Source organism: Benincasa hispida, chromosome 11 (assembly GCF_027475165.1).
Source record: "Benincasa hispida cultivar pf3 chromosome 11, pf3_genome.v1.1, whole genome shotgun sequence".
Taxonomy (NCBI): Eukaryota; Viridiplantae; Streptophyta; class Magnoliopsida; order Cucurbitales; family Cucurbitaceae; genus Benincasa; species Benincasa hispida.
Window position 1 is genome coordinate 4435426 of NC_143488.1, and position 25307 is coordinate 4460732.

The window sequence follows — 25307 nt, forward strand, 5'->3', positions numbered from 1 at the left end:
TGAACAAGTTGGATCGAGGGATTACTTGAAGAACGGTTCTTCAAAGGTATAATCTTTCAACCTTTGTTTTATTTCATAAGCATGCTGTAATTTAGTTTCTGATGCATAATCTGTTATGTATGACTGTGAATGTATGCGTTCAATCACAATGGAATTTGGACAATCTGCTTTCGCTCAAGGATCTACTTGAGCTTCCCTTCACCATACTCCTCATGTCAACAAATGAACAAATCAAGATCACTTCGTTTGTAGTACTTTACAACAAATTGTAACAACTACACAGTGGGCCACATCTAATAGTGTTACCAGAATAAGGTACCTAACCTTATTTGTATACTATAGACCATTTTAACTATTTACTCGAACTTGATCCATCTTTATGTCTCCACATAAAATTCAAGTATTCATGTAACCACCATGGATCTTAGTTTATTGGATTTAATCTTTATGAGTCCAATTTATATATTCAACAACTTTATTGAATAAATGTCAATAACATCTTTATTGATAATAGAATATGTTTAACTTTACAAATTGCGAGTTTTAGGACATACAACTTAACACAAACATTTTATTTATATAATAAAATATTCGATGTTTTATTTCAAAATTAGTTGCATTAACCACAAACAACTAAACTAATATCCATTGTAGCTTAAACATGTATGTAGAGACATATGGATGGATCATGTTTAAGTGATAACTTAAATGATCTGTAGTAGATAGATAAGGCTGGATACATTATCCTGGTGGCACTACGAGTATGACCCGCCTTGTAGGTATTATAGTTGTTGTAAAGTGCTACAAATTATAAGATCCTGATCATTCATGTGGAGACATGTGAGCAGGGATATTCTATACAAAGGAGTTTATATAAGATCGAACCATGAAACGTTTAGTCTTATTTATAACGCCGTTCATAATAGAGACTTACATTTCACCAAGATGACTATAGGTAACATGACCTGAATCCTGAGTGAGTGAGAGTGGCCAGATAGCCGACTCAACAAGCCTACCATTTTAGGGATTCGTCTGATTGAAGAGTTGGGAACACAACTACACAAGGAGGAATTCACTCATTTCCTAATGTCGGGTAAGTAGATAAATTGCTCCCTTAAAGGTTGATTTCGGGACTTGTTGAACAATGTGGTGCCACACCCTTTCCTAGCCCAAGAGGGGTTTGATCATAGTTGGACTATGATTTTATTGTTCATTAGAGGGATCAGTGGTACTTAAGGAGTTAGTTGTAACTACAGGGGCAAAACGATAATTTTGGCCCAACTGTACTTACGAGGAATTTGTGAAGGGTTATCGTACTGTAGATTGGTTATATCTAATAGACACAGATATATCTCTATAGTACGAAAAGTGCAGCTGTTGATCTTTGGTGGAGTGCCCGATAGTTGACAGATGGTGAAGGTGAATAATTTATTTAAAGAGTTTAATTAATTATTCACATATCATTGGAGTTTCAAGCTACAGGTCCATGAGGTCCCCTCGGTAGCTCAACAGGATTTAAATGAGAATAAGTTTTTGGATTAATTTGAATTGTTCAAATTGATTTAGGGAATTAATTATATAAGATATAATTAATTACATTTTAATTATATGTGATATAATTATCATAATGTATTTAGTACATTGTAATATTAAGTATTTATGAGAGGAATAAATATTTGAATATGATCAAATATTAATTATATGAATTGGATTCATATAATTAAATTTAATGTAAATGTGATTTATATTAAAAGCCATTGGTGAGAGAAAATTGAAACTATAGGCTATATTGTATTTGATACATTATAAAAACTATAAGTTATATGTGATATGTGATATAACATAGAGTTATGTATATATATATAAATTTAATTTTTTTAAAATTAATTATTTTATATTTGAATTATTGGGAGGGAATTAACTCCTCTCTTCAATTTTCTCTCCACCCATGTATTATTGAAGGAACTCTTATACAAGAGTACCTATGAGCGGAAGCAGATTTTTCCAATTCCTTGTGATAGAATTTCCACATATATATTTGCATTCACACTACTAAATTACCAGCATGCTTAGAGATAAATAAACAGGAGAACAAGCAAACTTACCAGTTGAAGACTTTTCTTCACAGCAAATCTCACTTTCGCTGGAACGGCAAGTTATCATTCAGCAACAACCAATCGTCTACCACAAACAGAAAGAAACGGGGATGACACCACCACTCAGAGCTCTCATTATTCTCGGAGTGAGAACCCAAAGGATGGGCTTTGTTCGGATTTGGTAGAGGGGAGGAGGAAAAGAGATTGTATACAACGATCAAGCAAGTGGGAGAAAGACTTGTCTATTGTATAGAAAAAATGCTTGATCATTTAGGTGAATTATACGATCGTGTAGGAAAAGATAAGCGATCATCTATACGATCATTTAGTAAAGCTCGACGCTAAACGATCGTTTAGTAAAAGATAAGCGATCGTTTAGTAAGTAGCACTATCGTATAGGCTTTGATTTACTAAGCAATGACCCTTTCAAAAACTATATCCACCAATGCTTAACACACCATGAGCTATTTAAGTGTCTCAAAACGATTCTTCATCTTACTCATTAGTTACGAAAAAGGAAGAGACACCGGCCAATTATCCCATAACTGTCCAATTAATAAACAATAAATATAATCACATTATATTCATAACCTATGGATAATATCATATATTAATCATAGTATTTTTTCTCTACTATATATAAATCATATTTATATCCAATTTCCTCCAAATTAATATATCTCATACATAAAGTCAATTATATCATATATAATTATTTAGTTCAATTATATATAATCGAACTCCCTCTTGTCAATTTGAACATTTCAAATTGACCCAAAAACTGATTCTCAACTTGTATCCAAGCTACCAAGGGGACCTTATGGACCTATGGCTCGAAGCTTCAACGGTACGTGAATAACTGACTAAACTTTTTAGCCACGATATCCACCATTCGTTAACTGCTAGAAATTCCACTAAAGACCGATAGCTGAACTCTTCTTACCATAGATATACTTTTATGTCCATTGGATATAACCAATCATCAGTACGATGACCCTTCACAGATCTCGTAAGTACAACTGGGCCAATTTACCGTTTTCCCCCTGTAGTTACATCTTACTCCTTAAGTACCACTGATCCCTCTAATGAACTATACAACATAGTCCTACTATGTGTGAACACCTCTTGGGCCATGAGAAGGTCTGTGGCGTCACATTGTTTAAGCCACAAGATCAACCCTTAAGGGATCAATCTATTTAAGGGAGCAATCTATCTACTTACCCATGCTTTAGGGAAGGAGCTCAAATGAGACAAATCCCCAAAGTGGTAGGTTTGACTCGGCGCTCTGGCCGCTCGCACTCATGCAAATCAAAGAACCACCCTCAGTGGCAGGAGTTCCCAACTCACTTAGGATTGAGGTCATGTTACCTATGGTCATCCTAGTGAAGTGAAGTCTCTATCATGAACAGGGTGATATGACGAGACGTTAACACTTCGTGGTTAGGTATTATACAAACTCATTGTATAAGACACCCCTGCTCGCATGTCCCCTACACGAATGATCAGGATCAGACCATCTGTGACAAGTCACAATACTTGTAACTATTCCATAAAGTGGGTCGCATCCGTAGCGTTACCAGGATAAGGTTTCCCTCCTATATCCATATACTACAGACCATTTTGGTTGTCACTTAAGACATGATCCACTTGTATGTCACCACATACATGCTTAAGTTACATAAAGACAACCAAGGATTTTAAGTCTATTGGTTTGTGATAAAACAAATAAAATATTAAACGTGCAAAGTCAAGAAGTGAAGTAAATATCATATATTATATATCACAAACATTCGTACAAAATGTGTTTACAAACTACAGAACACAAGACTTTATGTGGGTGATTGACAAAGGGGTGGGGAATTGGCTTTTTCAGTCTTCTCCTTCCAGTAACAAAATTCACAGAAAAGTTCTGTGAAAGTTCTTTGATATAGAGAAGAAAATCCCATGCTCTTTCCTTCTTCTTCTCAATAAAAATTCTCTTCCCTCTCAATCTAAAATCACCAGAGCCCACACCTCCTAGATTCTCACCAGAGAATACTGAGGTTTCTAAGTGGTAGTGTCCATTTGACCCATTTGGATTTCATTTGTAGTAGTTGAATTAAATGCATGATCTATTTTGTTTCTCTGTAAAATTTTTCAATTCTGTAAAATGGGATTTGGGTAGATCCGCTTCCGCTCAAGGATCTCCTCATAAGGGTTCCTTCACCAACTCCCCATTCAGATAAATCCATAAAATGGTAAGCATATTGAGTCAGCAAATCTGGCCTGTAAACCCCTAATCTTATTTTACTCGTTACTTACGTTTAAGTTCCTCTAAATGTGTTAGTTATCCTAATTATATATATAAGCTCTTGTAAGTATGTGATCATAATGTTTGTAGTAGTTGAAAAATTATGGAAGTTATAACGAGTGTGCGGAATGAAGGAATCGAATTTATATCAGATAGCACAGAGCAACAAACACTTAAACAAATTTTAGAAAAGCTAAGACAAGTGAGGAATGAAGGAATCGAATTCTCGCGGAAGCATGGGAACAACTTGCATTTAGATATTTGTTTTTATGGAAACAAAAAATAGTAAAATAAAACATGCATTTGTAGGATAAACATTTTTTTTTAAAAAAAAAACTATATGCATGCTAGAAAAGAGGAAGCAGAGGAGAAATCAAAACTTACCTTTGTTGACTCTTCTAGCTTTCCTCTTCCATTATTATCAATGATTTCAAATTTCTCCAATGAAGAAGGACACCACCAACAAAGTTACCTTGCTATTCTCTAGGATTCCAAAGAATTTGGAAGAGTTGTCTCTAAGAAATTTTAAGGAGGAAAATGGTAGAGGCTTGGAGGCTAGGTTTTTTGTGTAATGAAAAATTCCTTGCCCTAAATGAGCTATAAGGATTTATTTATATGGAGAAGGGTTAACCCTTCTCCAAGAATTTTCCATGCTAATTAATTAAATAACCATTATTTAATTAATTGAAAAATTAATTAACTAACCATATATTAAATCCTATTTAATATACATTTAATTAATTATCATAAATATCATATACTTATACTAACCTCCAATCTCCATTATTTCTTAATCAATTAATTGAGCATTAATTAATCAATTAAATGACTATATTAAACCATATTTTATATGAAGTTAATTAACATATAAATATCATATATTTATATATATACATCTCTTTATGAGTCCAATTCATATAAATGTAATATTCAAATATATCTCTCTTACATAATTTGCATTATAGATCATATCTATAATTAACAATTATATATTAATCTCATTAATATAAAATTTCCTCATTTAATATAAAAAATTTAAATAATTCCTCATTACATCCTTTAGTGATCTAACAAGGGGACCTTATAGACCTACAAATTAGAAGCTCCAATGATATGAGATTAGTTGATTAAACTCCTTTAATCCAATTAATCAATATTCATTAACTACCGATCACTCCACTAAAAACCGATAATTGCACTCTTCGCACTGTAGATATATTTCTATGTCCATGGATATAACCAATTAACAAAGCGATGACCCTTTACAAATGCTCATAGCTACAATTGGGTCAAAATACCGTTTTATCCATACAGTGACATCTAACTTCTTAAGTACCACCGATTCCTCTGATACACAAATAATTTATAGTCCAATTATAAACTAACATCTCTCAGGCCACTGAGAGGTTGAGGCCTCATTGATCAAGACACAGAACCGGCTATTAAGGGAAAAACTTATCTACTTTCCCAAGGAATGGGAAGCAGTGAATTCCATCTTATGTAGCTGTGTTCCCAGCTCCTTAATCAGACAAATCCCCAAAATAGTAGGCTTATTGAGTAGGCTATCATGGCCACTTTCACCTATACAGATCAAAGGACTACCGTCATAAACAAAAGTTCACAACTCATTCAGCATTAAGGTCAAGTCTCCTATGGTCATCCTAGTGAAATATTATTTTCTTCAAGTAACGGTGTTATAAAGGAAAACTAATTATTTTATGGTCTGGTCTATGCATAAACTGTTGGATCTACACCAGCACACAGTGGAAGGGAACATGATCTATAAGCATTCTAATTCATTAATTTTGGTTGAAAAGAAACATGTTAAAAACAGATTATTATGGGTGTCATGAACATACCTTGGCCAAACCAATGAAATCTCCATCTCCAGCTGCTAAATCCTTCGAATTCTTATGTAGACCACCACAAGATCTTCCTTATTATCCTCTTGGTGCTCTAGATTGAGTTGTGGGACTCAAAATAAGTTAGAATCAAAGAAAATATGGAGAAAGCTCACTGAAGAGAACCCATTGAAGAACACCTTTTTCATCCGAATTTTTCAGCAAAAATTCAGTCGGTTTTTCATTCATTCTTTACTCCAATCTCTTCAATATATTGTAGACTATCATGCAAAGAGATGTGCTACATGAGATGCAACTCATGCTTGGAGTAAACCAAAGGAGGAGGTGGGTTCCTTATAAGCTACTTTGAAGATGACTTAAAAACTTATTTTCAAGTTCTGTGTAATTTTTCAATTTCCAAAAATTCATTTTGATTTTAAAATCATATTTTATTTCTAAAATAAAAATTTATTAATTTTACAAATTAATTTTCTAATAAAGTTAATAAATAATTATTTAAACAATTTAAATAATTCTAATTAATTTAATATCTAATATTAAATTGATTTTTTACACAAATTCATCTTCATATATTTAAATCATATTTAAAGTTAATAAATAACGTTTCAAATTAACTTATCACACTAATCTAGGGCTAATCCATTTCCGAGTTAGTAGGGGGACCTCACGAACCTACAGATCATGGGCTCCAATGATCCAAGATTAATCGGCTAAACTCATTAGACCGATCTAACTCTCATTCGTTAACTAATGAGTCACTCCACTAAAGTCCATAGTTAAACTCCCTTCACTATAGATATATTATGTCCATTCGATATAACCATGATTAGTAAGTTAACCCTTCACAGATTGTTCGTAATAACGGCTGAGTCAAATCTCTATTTTACCCCCGAAATTACCTCTTGTTCCTTAAGTCCTCACTGATCCCCTAATGAACAATTGTTTTGTGATCCAATCACAAACCGAGTCTCTCTCATGCCAAATGAGAGGGCAGGATCTCTTGTTCAAACCCCAGAATCAGCATTTAAGGAAACATGTCTCTACTATCCTTAAAACAGGTAGGAGTGAATTCCCTCTTGCACCCTTTGTCCCCAGCTATCTATCCAGTCTTACCCCTAAAATGGCAGTCATATTGAGTCGACACTGCTAAGCCAACCTTCACCTATGCAAATCTAAGGGCAATCCTAAATAAAAAGGAGTTCATAGTTAGCTCAGGATTAAGGTCAAGTTACCTAAGTCATCGCTTTGAAACAATCATTCTTAAACAGTAAACAACGTTATAAACTAAGAGTGACTCATTTCGTGGTCCGATCTTGTACAAACTCTTTTGCACAATGACACCCTCATTCCTCATGTCCAACATGAACGAATTAGGATCACTTCGTTTGTAGCACTTTACAACTCCTTGTAATAACTACAGAGCAGGCCGTATCCAATAGTGTTACCAGAATAAGGTACCCAACCTTATCCATATACTATATATCATTTTGACTATTTACTCAAGCCTGATCCACCTTTATATCTCCACATAAAGTTCAAGTACTCATCCAATAGTCAAGGCACCCAACCTTCATCCATTGGATCTTAGTTTATTGGATTGGATTAATGTTGTTTAAATGTCAAATAAAATACCTTTGATTTTATTAGATAAATAATTTGTCTTAACAAAACTACGAACCACGAGATACACTAAATTTAGGACATCAATCTCAATAAGGAACACATGGGTGTTTTTGGACGTAAGAACCTAAGGGTGTTAATTGACTAAGTGTAACAGAAGGTATGCGTCAAGGGCTTTAGAGTCAATGAATGCCTAGGATGGATAGTATGCGGGCATTTGAGGTTGCCTAATTGAACGCATGGTAGTCGTGGAGTGCTGAGGCATGCTAGAGGTAAAGGATGCGTTCATGAGCAGTAGGCCTAAGCACAAGTGTCTAAGGGTAAAACTAGTGTATATGTTGTGTGTGAGCAAGGGGATGTGGCGTTAGTCGTGGTATATGTCGGCCGAGGTAGAAGGCTAGCAAAAATGTAAGTCTATGTGTGGGTAAAAGACTTAAGCATTCAACTTAAACACTTAAATAGTAGGCTATGTAGCATGCTTAGAGGTCCTAAAGATGGGTTAAGTGTGTCACCTGTCATTTTAAAAAACTTAAGAATCATGCAACTTTAGTATAAAAGGAAAGTTTGAATGGAGGTGCTTGGTTTGGCATTCTACGTGAGCTAAGGAAGGAAAATTTATGCCAACTTAAACTTAGAGTTTGAAGGAGTTGGGATAAGGTTGTCAAAGAGGAATTTCTATGAATTTGAGCTATAAGTTGAAGAATTTCTTCAAGTATTCGAGAATCCAAGGCCACGCGGACGAGTTGTAAGAATTGGTGAATTCCAAACTTGGGGAAAGGAACCAAAAGCTGGAAATTCTAAGGTAAGGTAGTTGAGATGTTTAGGAATAAGTTCTTGGAAGAAAGTTTAATGAGATTTAAGTAATTCAAGCTGAAAGTGAAATATGAAATTTTGATTGGATGAACAAGCATACAGTTGCAACCCATGCATAAGCAAGCAGCTGACCAACAGAATTTAAGTGTGGGCAATCAATCGTCGCATAGGCAAAGCCAACACGCTTTGACGCCTAAGAGTATCTTATACAAGCTGCCACACACATACTAGTTAGTCCCAAGGTAAAAGTTTAGTTAGGTGGGGTTATACGCTAAATACATTGTACTGAGGATGCGTCAAGTAGGAAAAGAAATGAAACGATATGGTGACTTAGATTTGAGGCTTATTATGTGTTACTATATCCAATAAGTTAAGCTCGAAGGGAAGCCTAGGATCCTTTAAGGCGTTAACCAAAGGTTCTTATTATTCTTACAGGGCAAACACATATAGGAGAAGCCTAGCATCCTTTAAAGAAGTAACCCAAAGACTGTGAGTGAGTAGTTTTCAAAATATTTGCTAAGTATTTTACTGATGAATTTTTGACATATAATCAAATTCATTTGATCTTTCCGATGCATAGTTGCTTTAATCGTGATATTTCAACATATGCTTTAAGTAAAGGGAGTTGAGCATGAATGCATGTTAATGATTTAAAGATAGTTTTTACATGTAATTTCCATACGTTCCACTTGAGCTTTGTACATGACTTAGCATTTAAAATGAGCTATTTATTGATTCCCTTAAGCATGATGATGAGTATGTTGTTTATGATGTTAATGTAAATATGTGCTAAGTAAAACCTACTCCTGAGCATTTGGTACCGAAGGTATGGAAAGGTACCTAATTATATGATGATCCCTGCTACTAAAGGTATGGTAAGGTAAGCGGGATCATATCTAGTTCTATGTGCACATAATATCTATGTTATTGACGTTGATGAGATCGAGCAAAAGGGCTCTCTCTCAACTAAAGTTATTAGGGATCGAACAAAATGGCTCTCCCACATGTTCAAGCAAGGGAGTAGAAGAATTTTACAGGAAATGTTGATGACTTTTAGTCCAGGGTTTATATGCTATGGTTTTACATTTTTAAATTCTTATTTATGAACCTTGGAATGTGAATGCAAATGTTTTGTTATAAACATGTTTATACCATGAGTTAATGGAAGCATGTGTCCTTTAAAGAAGTCATTCATTAGGCATTTAAAGCTCACTCTTTTTAATGTTTTCCTTCTCAGGTAGAGCTCGACGTCCGAAGCTAGCGATTCTACCAGTTAGTCACTACTTAAGAATCATAGAAGGCTTGATTTCTAGGTGGTCCACTAAGTCTTGTTAAAACCCTATTTTTATATGTACATGTCATAGAGATCAAGGTAGAACTTGAATCGAATTGTTCTTGTAAGTAGGTTTGGTTTTTTTGAAACTGTTATGTATGTTGGAATTAATACTCTAATTAGTAGTAGTCTGTATATTTTGATTGTTGTTGTGATTGTGTGTTAAATTCTGGATAATTATAAACTGCTAATGAGGTTTAACAGAAACCTTGGGACACAGGTTTATAAGAGAATGTTGGGCGGTAGTTATCATAAAAGGATTGGCAACTACTGTATTCACATCTCTTATAGGATAAACAAGCATAAAGCAAAAGCAAACAGACTCATTAAACACTTTAATTATACTTAACTTGAGTTACAAAAGCATGCTAAAAACAGTTTTACAAAATGAGGGTTTCATGAAAGTATACCTTTGTAGATTCGCTTCAAAACCTTGCTGAATTCCACGAATTGGATCTCCAAAACTCTAATAGACTACCAAAAAAGTCTTCTCTACTATCCTCAACCTTGGATTGAGTGGTGAAAACTCAAGATTGAGATAGATTGGACAAGGGATTGGAGAGAATTTGAGAGTTTTTGAGTTTTTTTGTAGATATTTCTCAAATTTCAGCATGCATAGGCTTCAAAATTCTAAATAATGAAGTATTTATCAAGTTTAAACATACAAGCACTCATACATTCAGCCAATTGACACCTCAATTAGCACTAAGTGAATGGGCAAGGTGTTAAAAAGTGGAAAAACTCCACTACCAACATCAAACGTTGGATATTTCCACTTAAAATTTCAATTTCTCCAAATTTATTATATTTAATTTAAAATTAAATTAAATATAATCTAAATTCAATTTTTCAAAAATTAAATTTCTTAAAAAATTGAAATTAATTTTAATTTAATTATTTCAACAAATTTAATTAAATAAATAATAATTTAATATCAAATATTAAATTAATAAGACACCTAAATCAAACATGAATCCCTATTCATGTAATCAATATTTAAATATTTTAAACTCTCTAATTTACATTTAATTTAAAAAAATTTAAACGTTTAATTATATCGAATATAATTATCCAAATCCTAAATTGAATTTGAACATTTCAAATTCAAACTCTAAATCCAAATTTGAACACTTAAGATTTGCTCAATTTTCTAATCCAAGGTGTAATGTTTTAAGAGTTGGTAGAGGGACCTTATGGACCTACAAATCATGAGCTCCAATGATTTAGGATTAATTGGTTAAACTCTGAATTAATCAATATTTGTTAACCACAGAGACAAACCACTATAGCTCGATGGTTGCACTCTCCTCACTGTAGATATATTTTTGTCCACTTGGTTTAACCATAATCAATAAGTTGATCATTCACAGGTCATTGGTATTTATAGTTGGATCAAAATTATCATTTTACCCTTGTAAATTCATCTTACTCTTTAAGCTCCCACTGATCCTCATTTGAACAATTGATTTATAGTCCAACTTATAAACCATGTCCCTCTCAACTATGAGAGGGCGGGACCCCTTTGTTCAAGACTAGGAATAAGTACTTAAGGGAACAACCTATCTGTTATCCCTAAAATGGGTATGAGTAAATTCCCTCTTGCAGGACTATGTCCCCAGCTATCTATTCGGTCTTATCCCCAAAATGGAAGGCTTATTGAGCAGTGTTGTTGAACTACTCTCACCTATGCAAATCAAAGGATAATTCTAAATAAACAAGAGTTCATAGTTAGCTCAGGATTAAGATCGAGTTACCTTAGATCATCGAATTGAAATAGCCAATTTTAACAGTAAATGGTTGTTATAAAGAAAATGTGACTATTTTGTAGTCCGATCTTATGTAGAACTCTTTTGCATAGGATGCCCCTACTTGCAAATCTCCACATGAACGATTTCGGGATAACGTCATTTGTATCAGTATACAAAGTAAGTCGCATCCACAATATCCCCAGGATAAAGTACCCAATCTCGTCCATATACTTATAGACATTTCTGGCTATATAATATAACTTGGTCCTCTTTTATGTCTCTACATAAAGTTAAAGTTTTCATAATATAGTCATGGATTCGTTTATTGGATTTTTATTACAAAGTGCAATTTCAATAGCACTTTTATTGAATAAATGTGTCAATGATACTTTTATTGATAAATAGAATATGCTTCCATGATTACGAACTACGAGTTTTAGGACATTCCCAACAATCTCTTCTTGGATTAAGAGGGTAATCTGGGAGGGGGTGTGGCATGGTCACCTATGGTTATCCTAATGAAATGTAAGTCAATATTATAAAAAGAGACTAATCATTTCATAGTTTGGTCTTATACAAACTTTTTATATATGATACCCTCACTCACATATTTTCACATGAATGATTAGGATGAGATTATTAGTAACACTTTCCAACAATTGTAACAATTACAAAGCAGACCGTATTCGTAGTGTTACGAGGATAAGGCACACAACCTTATCCATCTACTACAGACCGTTCAGGTTATTACTTAAACATGACCCACCTGTATATCTCTACATGTAGGTTTTAGTTACATAAAATAACCTAGGATCTTAATTATTGTATTAAGTTATTGCATATAAATTAACAAATGCACATAAATTAACAATTATTTTATAAATAAAAATTTATTTATACAAGTTTACAAACTATGAGAATATAAGAGAGATTTAGAACACCAATTCCAATATTTATATATCTATAACATGCCATGAAAGTCAGATTTATAATCATATAATATGAAGCTTAATATTGTTAATGAATTATATAATGATGTTCAACTTATTTATTTGTTTTTTAAGTACAACAGAGGAGATGGTGATGGAACCTCCAAACTTTAAGAAAGAAGATCATATTGATTACCATTAAGTTAAGTTCAATTTGATAATGATGTTCAACTTGACAATATAGCTTAAGGAATATTATTTTATGTTATTATCATCAGAACCGAATATATGATTGAAAAGTTTTTAGATATCAACAATATAGTTAACCCAACTATTCTTTTTTGTTTGTGAAAAAAAATGTCTATTTGAAAAAAGAAAAGATATTTTAGAAATATCTATGGGAAAAAAAATGGACCATCTTATCATTTTCCAGTAAAGAATCAGTAATATCTCAAAAAGTGGGAAAAAAAAGAAAAAAAAAAAATATGTATGGCTTTTAGCTTTTTGTTTTAGTTTTTATATTATTCTTAACTTTCAAAATGATGCACTTTAATCATTTAATTTTGAATTTATTTCACCCTAAGTTTTAAGATTTACATATTTAACTTCGATTTTTCACTAAATACTAAATTTCTTTCTTTAGTGTTAATTTCTATTTATTAATTTTAAAAAATCAATTAATTAATTAAGTTTCACTACTTTTCTATCATAGATTTTTTTTTTTTTAAATTCAGTTCATAATTATTTTAAATTAATTAATAGACAATAGTACCAAAGGCTGAACTAAGTATTGAGTGAAAAATCGAGCTTAAATGTATATATTTTAAAATCTAAGGACTAAATTGAAACAAAACTCAATTCTCCATGGTAAAATTGGAATATTTTAAAATCTAGGACTAAAAATGTAACATTTTAATATTTAAGAACTAAATAGAAATTAGACCTAAAATTTAGAGACATTTTTTTAAAAGAAAAATAGAGGACAAAATATATTTTAAAATTTGTGTTAGATTGTGAGAGCAAATTTTAACTAATCATATATTTATGCCACAAACAATAAGATGAATATCCAATGTTTAAATATGAATCCTAAATCCAATTTTGAACTAAAAGGTAAAATCGATATAACGCACAAATTGATGCAACTGGGCCAAATAATAATAAAAATCAGGCAAATGATGATTAGGGTTGGCAAAAATTACAACGGAGTCGAGTCCCTACAGGTACCCGTCCCAATTAGGGCGGGGAATTCCTAATTTGATCGAGGATGGGGTCAAACTATGGACACAAAATAAGTCCTTGAACCTCCCGCCCCATTTCCGACCCTGACCTCGCCCCGAGTAAATTTTTATTCTTTTTTAATATATATATACACACATTCAAAACAGTAGCTTAAAAGCTAGTGTTTCTGTTTTTTTTTCTGTTTATTTTTTATTATACTTTTTTTTACATTTTCATTTCTAATATAATTAACGTTATTAAACTTTTTATTAAATTTAAAATAAAAAATGCCTAAAATAATTATTTTATTATTTAATTTAAATAAATAAAATAATACTATTTTTTTATATTACATACCTAAAAATCTACAAATTCAATATAAATACAAAATTTTAATTGAACTTTTAATAAAATAAAAAATAAAAGACGAAGATTTTTTTTCTCCCACGACCCAATTCCTTAACAAAAATCTCCTCCCTCAAGCGTCACCCCCAAAATAGGGGAATGGAGCGATGGGGATGAGTGTATCCCTGATCCCACCCCACCCTGTCACCAACCCTAATGATGATGGCCCTAGATCTTCTAATGCTATAAAGAAACTCAAATTTCTTGAAAGCACACCAATCCGTGGAATCATGAGGAAGTTCAAGAGCAGCAAGGAAACCATAATCAATAGATGTCTAAGGAATCCAACCTCCTAGAATACGTAGTGAAAGAACATCAGAGGTAAGTTGCAACCCTTCGCCAGAAAACTTATAACAAACCTCATCTAGACTGTTTTGACTTTAACATCATCTCTCTCGTATCTCTGGAACTGTATCTATATCTGTCGAAGTCAAACCATAGTTTGGGTGATGTTATTTTCAGGGGAAGTTAAAATCCCAAAGTCTTTGGGTCAGGTAAAATAATATCTTTTCATTTGAAATATAATATCCCATCTCAATTTTAATTTTCGTATCATCTTGAAGGAAATTTTAGAATCAAGTCTCATTTATGAAGTCCAGGACCCAATTCATGTTAATTAGGGTCATGCCATTACACTTGAACCTACATCGTCTAAAAGGAAATTTTGTAAAATATCTAAAACTTTATAGGCATGCAGCTTTGAACAGATAAAGACCGAATGCATCTTGGTTTATAGCTCGCTGCTGTAACTATCGGAACAAATACTTCCACATACCCCATCCAAACTAGTAATGTTTGTGAATTATCGATTCTATATGTACGTTTCTTAATTTTTGTCCTTCATCTCCGTTTTTCTTATGGTGAGGAGTTAATGCCACAAGTTTTCAGATATAAAGAGCTTTTTCATTAGAAGGTTTCAAAATTTTTGACTGAGATCGTTTACTAGAAGAAGATCAGATTAGGATCAGAAAGTTAAGGGTGAAATAATTAAATTCTATATTTTTTAGGAAAGGCGTAACTATTTATGTTTCTCGTACAGATCAATGAACTTAGAGCTGCTCTTGGGCCTCTGTCTAGTCGAAATTTAAAGTATTGCACCGATGCATGTCTGAGGAGATACTTGATAGCTCGAAACTGGAATGTTGAAAAGTCAAGGAAAATGCTCGAAGAGACGCTCAAATGGAGGGCAGCTTTCAAGCCCGAAGAAATCCGTTGGGTAAGTTAAATTATATGATTTTGTATGCCTCAGACATTTATAGGAAAAATTTAGTTTGGTTTATTTTAGGTTTTATACTCTCAAAATATATATTTTTTTCATCGGTGTACTTTTACTTTTGTTCATTTTGGTCCTTGTAATTTAAAAAAATATTATTTTGGTCCCTTAAAAATAAAGATGAAAGGACCAAAATGGATCAATTTTTAGAAGTATAAGGGACCAAAATGCACATTTTGATAATATAGGGACTAAAATGAATATTTTGAAAGTATATGGACCAAAATGAATATTTTGAAAGTATGAAGACAAATAATATCTAAACCAATAATAAATTGCCTAAGTTTAATTTATCCTGCAGAATATCATTTTATTAAGCTACTCTTTATAATTTTCACTTTTAGTTCTTTTTAAATTGAAAATTGATATTAAATTTTTTTTTTACGAAATTTACTCGTACATGCATGGTTGCATTCCATGGAATCGAAGATTGTTTAAGAAGCATTTTTAATTTCTCGTACAGCACGAAGTAGCATTTGAAGGCGAGACTGGGAAAGTGTCGAGAGCAAATTTTTACGATCGACATGGAAGATCTGTGCTCATAATGAGACCAGGAATGCAGGTATGTGCTGGACTCCCTTATCAATATAATGACACTCGTATTTTCTCATTATTACGTCTATTGAAAATTCAGTTTTTCTTTAAAATCAAACAATGTTAAATTACCGCATCAAAAATTTAAGATCGTTCTACTAAATTATGATATGTATAATCTTTTTTGTTATAACAATAAAAAAGTAATGTATAAAACTTTGGAATAGGGAAATTTTTTTGAATGATCACCCTTGAGATAGGTTTAGATCTATAGATATTTACCAATATGAACACAACTTAATGAAATTGAATTATTTACAAATACTTCCACCACTCATTGAACTCGAAAAGGAAAATTTTAAAATAGAAAATAAAGTATAGAAGTAGTTCATTTGCAATGTAAGTAGTGATCTCGTTATTTTTTCATTCACTTTCTGACTGATTTCCAGTTCCTACTTTTGAAATCTTTCAGAACACAACTCCATCAGAAGCTAGTGTGCGGCATCTGGTCTATCTTTTAGAGAATGCGATTATGAACCTTGGTGAGGGTCAGGAACAAATGTGTTGGTTGATAGATTTCAGCGGATTTACGATGAAAACTAATATCTCTGTCAAAATAGCCGGAGATATTATCAATGTGTTGCAGAACCATTACCCCGAGAGACTTGCCTTTGCATTCCTCTACAATCCACCCAAATTCTTCCAAGCCTTCTGGAAGGTATGCTCTTTAATGCCAATCACTTCTAACCTAAATAAGAAGTATGCACTTTTCATTAATGGCTAAAAATAAATAATAATAATAATAATAATATATTAAAAAAAAACCCTTTTTTAAAAAAGTACTCATATTCTTTCAAAAGTTACTATATTGTCTTTATAAACATTCATGAAAGATCAATGTGTCAAGGATAGGACTAATTTTTAAACAAAGGATAAAGTTTAGCGATATTTATTTTCATTTAGTCTTTATTAATTTAAATAATTAGCTCAATATTAATTGATACGACCTTCTTCCCTAAAGGAATGGAAGTTCGATCTCTCATCTCCACAGTTGTTGTACTGAAAAAAACATCTTATCAACACAAAATATGTACACATTTTAGACTTGAAAAGTTTGGTGGACATTGTTTAGAGTATTTAATATCATTTGTTATAGTATTTTATATTATTTAATTTCTATTTATTTACTATATGTAAAACTTCATTGGGCCTCTTTGATGGGCGTGATCAAACAATCAACTTTAGGATTATGAATAACAAATGTGTGTTGAACTGAGAGATTCTTCCAATTTTTATAGGCTATAAAGTACTTCTTAGATCCAAAGACATTTCAAAAAGTAAAGTTTGTAAATCCGAAAGACAAAGGAAGCGTGGAGCTGATGAAATCACACTTTGACATGGAAAATCTTCCCAGTGTGTTTGGGGGTAAAGCCACACTCGAATATGATCACCAGCAGTTCTCCCAGATGATGGCTCAAGACGAGCTTAAAGCTGCCCAGTTTTGGGGCCTTGATGAGAACCACCACATTGTTAATGGGCCTTCTTCTGGCCCAGAAGTTGCTCCAGAGCCCATTACTTCAACTAACTGACTTAACTGGTATGCCTCATGCCTCCCCTTTACACTCATATTTTGAAACTTATAAAATAATCAACATCTCATAAGAGCAAAGGAGCTACCCATACATAAGTATTAGTCTCTGCTAACCAACCATGAGACTGAATGAGCCTTTTGTACTTTTTATGTTAACTTATAATTCAATACAGCCCAATAATTTATTAAAAATATTATATGGAGTGCATCTTCTGTTGACTTCTCTTGTATCTGCCCACTCTTTAGAAGAAAAGAAACTCATAATAATTTGTTTACTTGTGTTCTATCTTCTTCCATCTATTATAATAGACTGTAGAGAGGACCCATGCCATTAAGTTTTAGCTTTGAATTACTATATTTATTACAATTAACTTGATATATCTACCGGCCTAATTTGCTCTATTCAAATGTCAGAGTCCACCATCCCAACTTGAATTTTTATTTTATTTTATTTCCCGTTCCAGCCTACCAGGTCTATATATATATATATTATTACGAGTAAAAAAATGTCCAATAACGATACCTATAGGTATAGCTAGCTGAACTAGCAGAAAAAGTGACGCCAAATAGCTTTTGAAAGTTAAAACCATTTCTGTAGGCTATAGCACCGAATATGTGGCCAATAATTATAAGACTATAAGTGTGAATTATTGAGATATTAAGACAGAGAGAGAGAGGGAGAAAGAAAATGAATTATGGAGATTAAAATCATTTTGGTTGTTGGACAACTTTTATTTTATTTTATTGGTTAGATATATTAAACACTACTTAATTTGGTTTCTTTATTTTCTACCTAAATACGTATTATAAGTTTGAATTTATGGCCAATTGGACTACTAATTTTATTTGATATATATTTATCGGAAGACATAGTGTCTTGAAAACTATAAAAAAAAAAAAAGATGTTTTTATAATTTGTTTTTTATTTAAAATTTGACTAAAAATTCAAATAATTTTTCGGTAAAGATGAAAACTCTATGTGGAAATAAACATGATTTCATAAAATCAAATAGCTGTAAAATGAGTTCTATTTTTTTTTTCTTCACAAAAGATACGTGGAGAGCATTGTATTCATAATATTTAAAAATTTGGCAAGTTTTCTAGAAAAATTATGATTTTTTAATTTTTGGAAATGGCTCAAAATAGTTGATAACACACTCATTTGCTAAAGGTCAGTTATTCATACATATGATAATCCTTTATCTGGAAAATTTCATAAAATGACCCAAAAATTAAAAACTTCTACCAATGGTCTTTTCCTAAGAATTTTTCTATCATCGATCTTTTGTCTATGTAAAATTCCAAAATTACCCCCAATTTTAAAAAGTCTTTGGACCAAAGCCTTCCATCTCTTCTTCCTTCAACCATTTCTCAAGCATTCATTCAATATGTATTCAATGCAACACCAACATTCTATCAAAGCATTTATTCCCAACTAATACTCTACCAATAGCATTGAATAATATTGGTATGAACAGAATGGAAGGTTACTCTTAGTATTCACTTTTTGTCGAACTCTTCATGAATATCTCCCATCGTTCTCTTGGAGTGTTCTCTCATAGCTTCAGTTCAATATCCTCGTTGATCGCTTTCATCATCAAATTCAGAAATGGAGAGAATGCAAGTGATATTCTACAATATTTCTTGTCCCAGATCGGTTTCATAATAAGTTTCCTTTAGCATTAAATGAACGATCATATAGTAATATATACACAATCTGAACGATCATATAGTAATATATACACAATCGTTCATTACAATATAAACAATTGTGTAGTAAGTTATAAACGATCGTGTAGTACTTTATAAATGATTATGTAGTATTGTATAAACGATCTTTTAGAAATTTATATACGATCGTATATACAATATTAAGCGAACACATATAAATAGTTGGACGATCACTTATCAATTACTGGACAATTTCTTAAACTTTTATGGGACATTGCTTAAGATTTGCTTATCCCATTGTAGATCAATGGTGCTATTTCGTATCTTTGTACGATTTGGTGGGGATTTGGATGAGTTCGGAAGAAATTGTGTTGGAGATCAATGATGCTTCTTCAGTCCGGAAGAAATTATGTTGGAGATCATATGAAAGGTCTGAAAGTTAGAAATGATATAACAGTCAGTGAATTAGTGAGTATTATGCACCAACGACTGAATATCGATCCGGATATGTTTGATATACTCATCAAATGTTGTTATAATTTATTGGTCCCAGCTCCTCCAATTTACATAATCGATGATCTTAGCTTTTCTTTATAAGCTAGTGATGCATCCCGGATGCCGTTATTTGTATCAGTTACACCTTGCAAAAGTTATGGAGTACACACAGACAATATGTACCAACATCGCAATCCAACCAATCAGCCCATTTCAACCAATCAAAACTTTGGATTTGCAATCATTCCAATACGTAATATTCACACCATGTCTTTACTAGATGATCATATTGAGTCATATAACTTGGGGATGACCAAGGTGAAGTTTGATTTAGTCACAATAGTGAACTCAGATGTACTTCACAGTTTGTTACTGAACATGGATATGGACAATCTTCAGAACCACAAACTTCTACAACACCTTTCATCCATGTTCCAACCCCACTTGCTCCCGCCCACCAGTTGTGATGCCTTTGGTTCAAATGCATTCCACCATTCCAACCTAACCATTTGTAAATATACCCAGACCATCAAAGGGCTCATTGCATGATGACCTCATCACAATACCTCATGACTGTCTGCGAGGATATAAAGGTCAGTTAAATTTTCTTTTCGAAATATGATTTGTCAGTTAAATTATTAATGCTTGCAATAAGAAAGAACTTTGACTAATGTATAAAAAGTCAACAAGGAGCTTACTAACTATCTAGTGTTTGGTGGAGGAATGCAAGTGAAGAGTTCGTGCATAAAAATGAAAGAAAGTGATTCCTTCAAAGTGATGAAATATTCAAGCAAGCATACATGTTCTTGAAATGAGAATGGGTAATCATCGACATTCAAAAAATTGGATTATTGGACACTTAATCAAGTCCAAATACAAACAAGTTGGTCAAATATACCGCTCGAGGGATATAATTGAAGATGTCCGAAGAGATTATGGAGTGAACATAAGTTACAGACGGGCATATCGCGTTAGAGAATATGGATTGGTGTTTGCGCGAGGATCGCCGAAAGGATCATATGCTATTGTTAGGGCATATGGCGAGGTACTTAAGCTTGCAAATCCAGGTACGATCTTTGAGGTTGAAGTAAAGGATTGGCAATATTTTAATTACATCTTCATGACACTTGGTCCGTGTATCATGGGTTTTTTGAACTGCGTCTGCCTAGTAATCGTTGTTGATGGGACCCATTTGCATAAGAAATACAAAGGTGTGTTGCTAATAGTAACATGTATTGATGACAATAATAGCATATATCCTATCGTTTTCAGTATTGTAAATGGTGAGAATGATGCATCATGGACTTTGTTCATGACTCATTTGAAGGCTTTGATAGGAGACATTCCGAATTTAGTGATTATATCATATCGTCACATCTCAATTGCAAAGGTTGTCTCAAGTATATTCCCTGATGTATTTCATGCACTATGTATATACCATATTCGAAACAATTTGATTAACAAATTCAAGAATAAGGACATAATCTCACACTTCCACCTAGCGGCGAGAGCTTATAGAATGTCTGAGTTTTAGATGTCTTAGGCTAAACTCCATCAATATCCTGGTGTGACGACCTATCTTGATGAGGTTGGATTACAACGATGGGTAAGGGTTTATCAAGTCCATTGTAGGTATGACAAGATGATGACAAATATAGTAGAATGCCTCAATGGAGTGTTGAAATATGCACGAAAACTACCAATCACGAAGCTATTAGAGCATATCCGTGATTGGCTACAAGGTTGGTTCTATATCCGACGTACACATGCAATGGCATGCACAAATATGGTAACTGATTACATAATTAGTATTTTTTAGGATAACTGATTATGTAATTAGTATTTTTAAGGAATCAGAATTGATGTCTAGAACATATTGTGTTTTCCCAGTGGAATACATATAATTAATGTGGACGATAAATATTTGATGGGTTGGTTGATCTTCGTTCACACATGTACTTGTATGGAATTTAATTACATTGATATCCTGTGCTCCCATGCAATATCTGCAGCAACCCTTAGAAACATTAATGTTCAAATATTATGTGCAAAATGGTTTATAGTTTAGTGTGCGCTTGTTGCTCATGTCGAACCAATCTTCTCAGTTGGACATTGACAAGAATGGAGTCGAAGACCAAATTTTGAAGACTTTGAAATTCTACCACCACGAAAAGTAGCAAGTGTTGGTCGACGTCAAACCGTTAGGATACCTTCTACTGGAGAAGAGCCACGTCAAATACATAGGTATACATGATGTGGTCAGAGAGGACATAACAAGAAAACGTGCAGACAAACATTAATAACACCTGACACTGGCCCATCTAGGCTCAACGACATATAATTTGTATGTGATCGATTTGTTATAAATGAAAGACAATCACTTAATTATTTATGCGCGATTGTTTAGTTATTATGTGTGATCCTTTACTTCGATCTATGCGATAACTTAGTTATTTCTATGCGACCGCTTTAATATTTGTATGTGATTGCTTTGTTATTTGTATGCGATATTAGTTATTATAGATCATCGTTTACTCAAATATATGCGATCGTTTAGTTAGTTTTGGGTGATTGCTTAGTTATTTATTTGTTTAGTTAAATGTACAGTGTAATTTGAATTCTATTACCATAAATATTTATTTGTCCACAAATGGGCAACATACTGTTTCCTATACAATGTCATATTAGTCTGTGTTAAGCTAGCCCTATCAACACCAATTATACAGTATTCTATAAATTTAGCACAAAAATACCACAGTCTAGAGACTTACCCTCTTGGAAGTTCAACTTCAATCTTTTCACTTCCAAATGCTCGTACTTGAACCTCCTATGTTGAATGTCAACTCCGACACAAATCAACATTGAAGGTATTGCTCTGCCACGAGTTGAAGATAACTATCAATTATGTCGCTACCAATATAGTTTGACAAGGAATCAAATACAAAGATTGTGCACCTCTCTAGATCGATAGCAAACATAAGCTAGTGTTGTTTGATGTTGATTGGCCCAAATACGAAGTCAACATCCGCCCACGCTAGCTTTATTCTTTATATTGTCCAAGCACATAGTCAATAAAGAAGTGAGAGTCCGCCACAACCTCATGTGTGTTTCATGATCCAACCAGCCTGCCACTTTGCCATCCTCCATTTCAAGACCTTCTGAACGGATCTTAGAAACAATTCCCTCTTGCTCCATCAAAGCATCCTGGGAAAGACAATATGTAAATACATAGTTGAATGAAGTGTAGTTTCAACAAATATGTGAAATTTTCGTATCGTGAAGCTCGAATCAATCACCGTGAATCGATACGAACTCGGGTGATCAATACACCGCCGTAGGATATAATTGAAGACGTCCGATGAGATTGTGGAGTAAACATAAGTTATGGGTGGGCTTATCGCGCTAGAGAATATGGACTGGTGTTCGCATGAGGGTCGCCGGAAGGATCATATGATTACCGCTCGAAGGAAATAATTGAAGACGTCCAATGAGATTATGGAGTAAACATAAGTTATAGGCGAGCTTATCACGCTAGAGAATATGGACTGGTGTTCGCATGAGGGTTGCCAGAAGGATCATATGCTATTGTTAGGGCATATGGCGAGGCACTTAAGCTTGCAAATCCAAGTACGATCTTTGAGGTTAAAGTAGAGGATAGACAATACTTTAAGTACGTCTTCCATTTAACCCCATTATCCATTGTCCACATTAATTATATGCATGCCACTAGGGAAACACGATATGCATCAATTCCAATTCCTTAAAAATACTCATTGCATAATCAGTTACAATGTTTGTACATGTCATTATATGTGTACGTCAGATATAGAACCAACCTTGTAGCCACTTGTAAATATGTTCTAATGGCTTTGTGATTGGTAGTTCTCGTGCATCTTTCAACACTCCATTGAGGCATTCTACTATGTTTGTTGTCATTTTGTCATACCTACAATGAACTTAATAAACCCTTACCACCGTTGTAACCCATCCTCCTCAAGATAGGTCGTCACACCAGGATATTGATAGAGCGTAGCTCAAGACATCTGAAACTGAGACATTCTATAAGCTCTTACCGCTAGGTGGAAGTGTGGGATTATGTCCTTATTCTTGAATTTGTCAATCAAATTGTTTCGAATATGGTATATACATAGGGCATAAAATGCATCAGGAAATATACTTGAGACGACCTTTGCAATTGAGATGTGACGATTTGATATAATTACTAAATTCAGAGTGTCCTATCGAAGCCTTCAAATGAATCATGAATCAAGTTCATGATGCATCGTTCTCACCATCTACAATACTGAAGGCAATAGGATATATTTTATTATTGTCATCAATACACGTTGCTATTAACAACACACCTTTGTATTTCTCGTGAAAATCGATCCCATTTTGGATGGATGCAATTCAAAAAGCCTCTGATACACTGACCAAGTGCCATGAAGACGTACTTAAAGTATTGTCTGTCCTCTACTTTAACCTCAAAGATCGTACTTGGATTTGCAAGCTTAAGTGTCTCGCCATATGCCTTAATAATAGCATATGATCCTTCTGGCGACCCTCATGCAAACACCAGTCCATATTCTCCAGTGCTATAAACTCGCTCATAACTTATGTTTACTCCATAATCTCATCGGACGTCTTCAATTATATCCATCGAGCGGTAAGCTCGGCCAACTTGTTCATATTTGGACTTGATTAAGTGTTCAATAATCCAACTTTTTGCTTGTCGATGATTACCCATTCTCATTTTAAGAGAACGTATGTTCGCTTGGATATTTCTTCACATTGAAGAAATCACTTTCTTTCATTTTTTTGCACGGACCCTCTACTTGCATTCCTCCACCAAACATCGGATAGTTAGCAAGCTCTTTGTTGACTTTTTTACACGGTAGTCAAAGTTCTTTTTTATTGCAAGCATCGATAATTTAACTGACAAATCATATTTCGAAAAGAAAGTTTGACCGACCTTTGTATCCTCATCATTTAGACAGTCATGAGGTATTGTGATGAGGTCATCATGCGTTGAGCCCTCTGATGGTCTGGGGTTGGAACGATAGAATGCATTCGAACCAAAGGCATCACAACCAATGGGTCGGGAGCAAGTGGGATTGGAACATGAATGTAAGGTATTGGAGAAGTTTGTGGTCCTGAAGATTGTCCATATCCATGTTCAGTATCGAACGGTGAAGTACATCTAGGTTCACTATCGTGAACAAACCAAGTTTCACTTCGATCATCCCCTAAGTTACATGGCTCAATATGATCATCCAGTAAAGACATGGTGTGAATATTACATGTTGGAATGGTTGCAAACCCAAAGTTTTGACTGGTTGAACTGGATTGATCGGTTGGATTGCAATGTTGGTACATATTGTCTGTGTGTACTCCATGACTTTCGCAAGATGTAACTGATACAAATA

General features: G+C 33.4%; 1 protein-coding gene and 1 long non-coding RNA gene across 2 annotated transcripts; both read left to right on the plus strand.

Annotated features, from left to right (window-relative positions):
* The first annotated feature begins 15330 nt into the window (after window positions 1–15330).
* LOC150032328 (uncharacterized) lies at window positions 15331–17990 on the plus strand. The gene is made up of 4 exons (XM_090306798.1): window positions 15331–15533; window positions 16054–16152; window positions 16597–16842; window positions 17423–17990. Exons 1-4 carry the CDS (start codon window positions 15342–15344, stop codon window positions 17711–17713), a joined length of 828 nt encoding a protein of 275 aa, XP_090162924.1. The 5' UTR covers window positions 15331–15341; the 3' UTR covers window positions 17714–17990.
* A 1635-nt stretch (window positions 17991–19625) lies between these two features.
* Window positions 19626–22287, plus strand: LOC150032329 (uncharacterized). Its single transcript, XR_016524372.1, has 2 exons — window positions 19626–20948; window positions 21987–22287. It is a non-coding gene; the product is annotated as an uncharacterized LOC150032329 (long non-coding RNA).
* The last annotated feature ends 3020 nt before the right edge of the window (window positions 22288–25307 follow it).

What these genes read in the sequence shown, in the direction of transcription:
- LOC150032328 (XM_090306798.1), top strand. Translation starts at nt 15,342, where the DNA reads ATGTTTCTCGTACAGATCAATGAACTTAGAGCTGCTCTTGGGCCTCTG. An exon ending in AGCCCGAAGAAATCCGTTGG is followed by an intron (nt 15,534 to 16,053) that starts GTAAGTTAAATT and finishes TTTCTCGTACAG; the next exon opens with CACGAAGTAGCATTTGAAGG. An exon ending in TCTTCCAAGCCTTCTGGAAG is followed by an intron (nt 16,843 to 17,422) that starts GTATGCTCTTTA and finishes CAATTTTTATAG; the next exon opens with GCTATAAAGTACTTCTTAGA.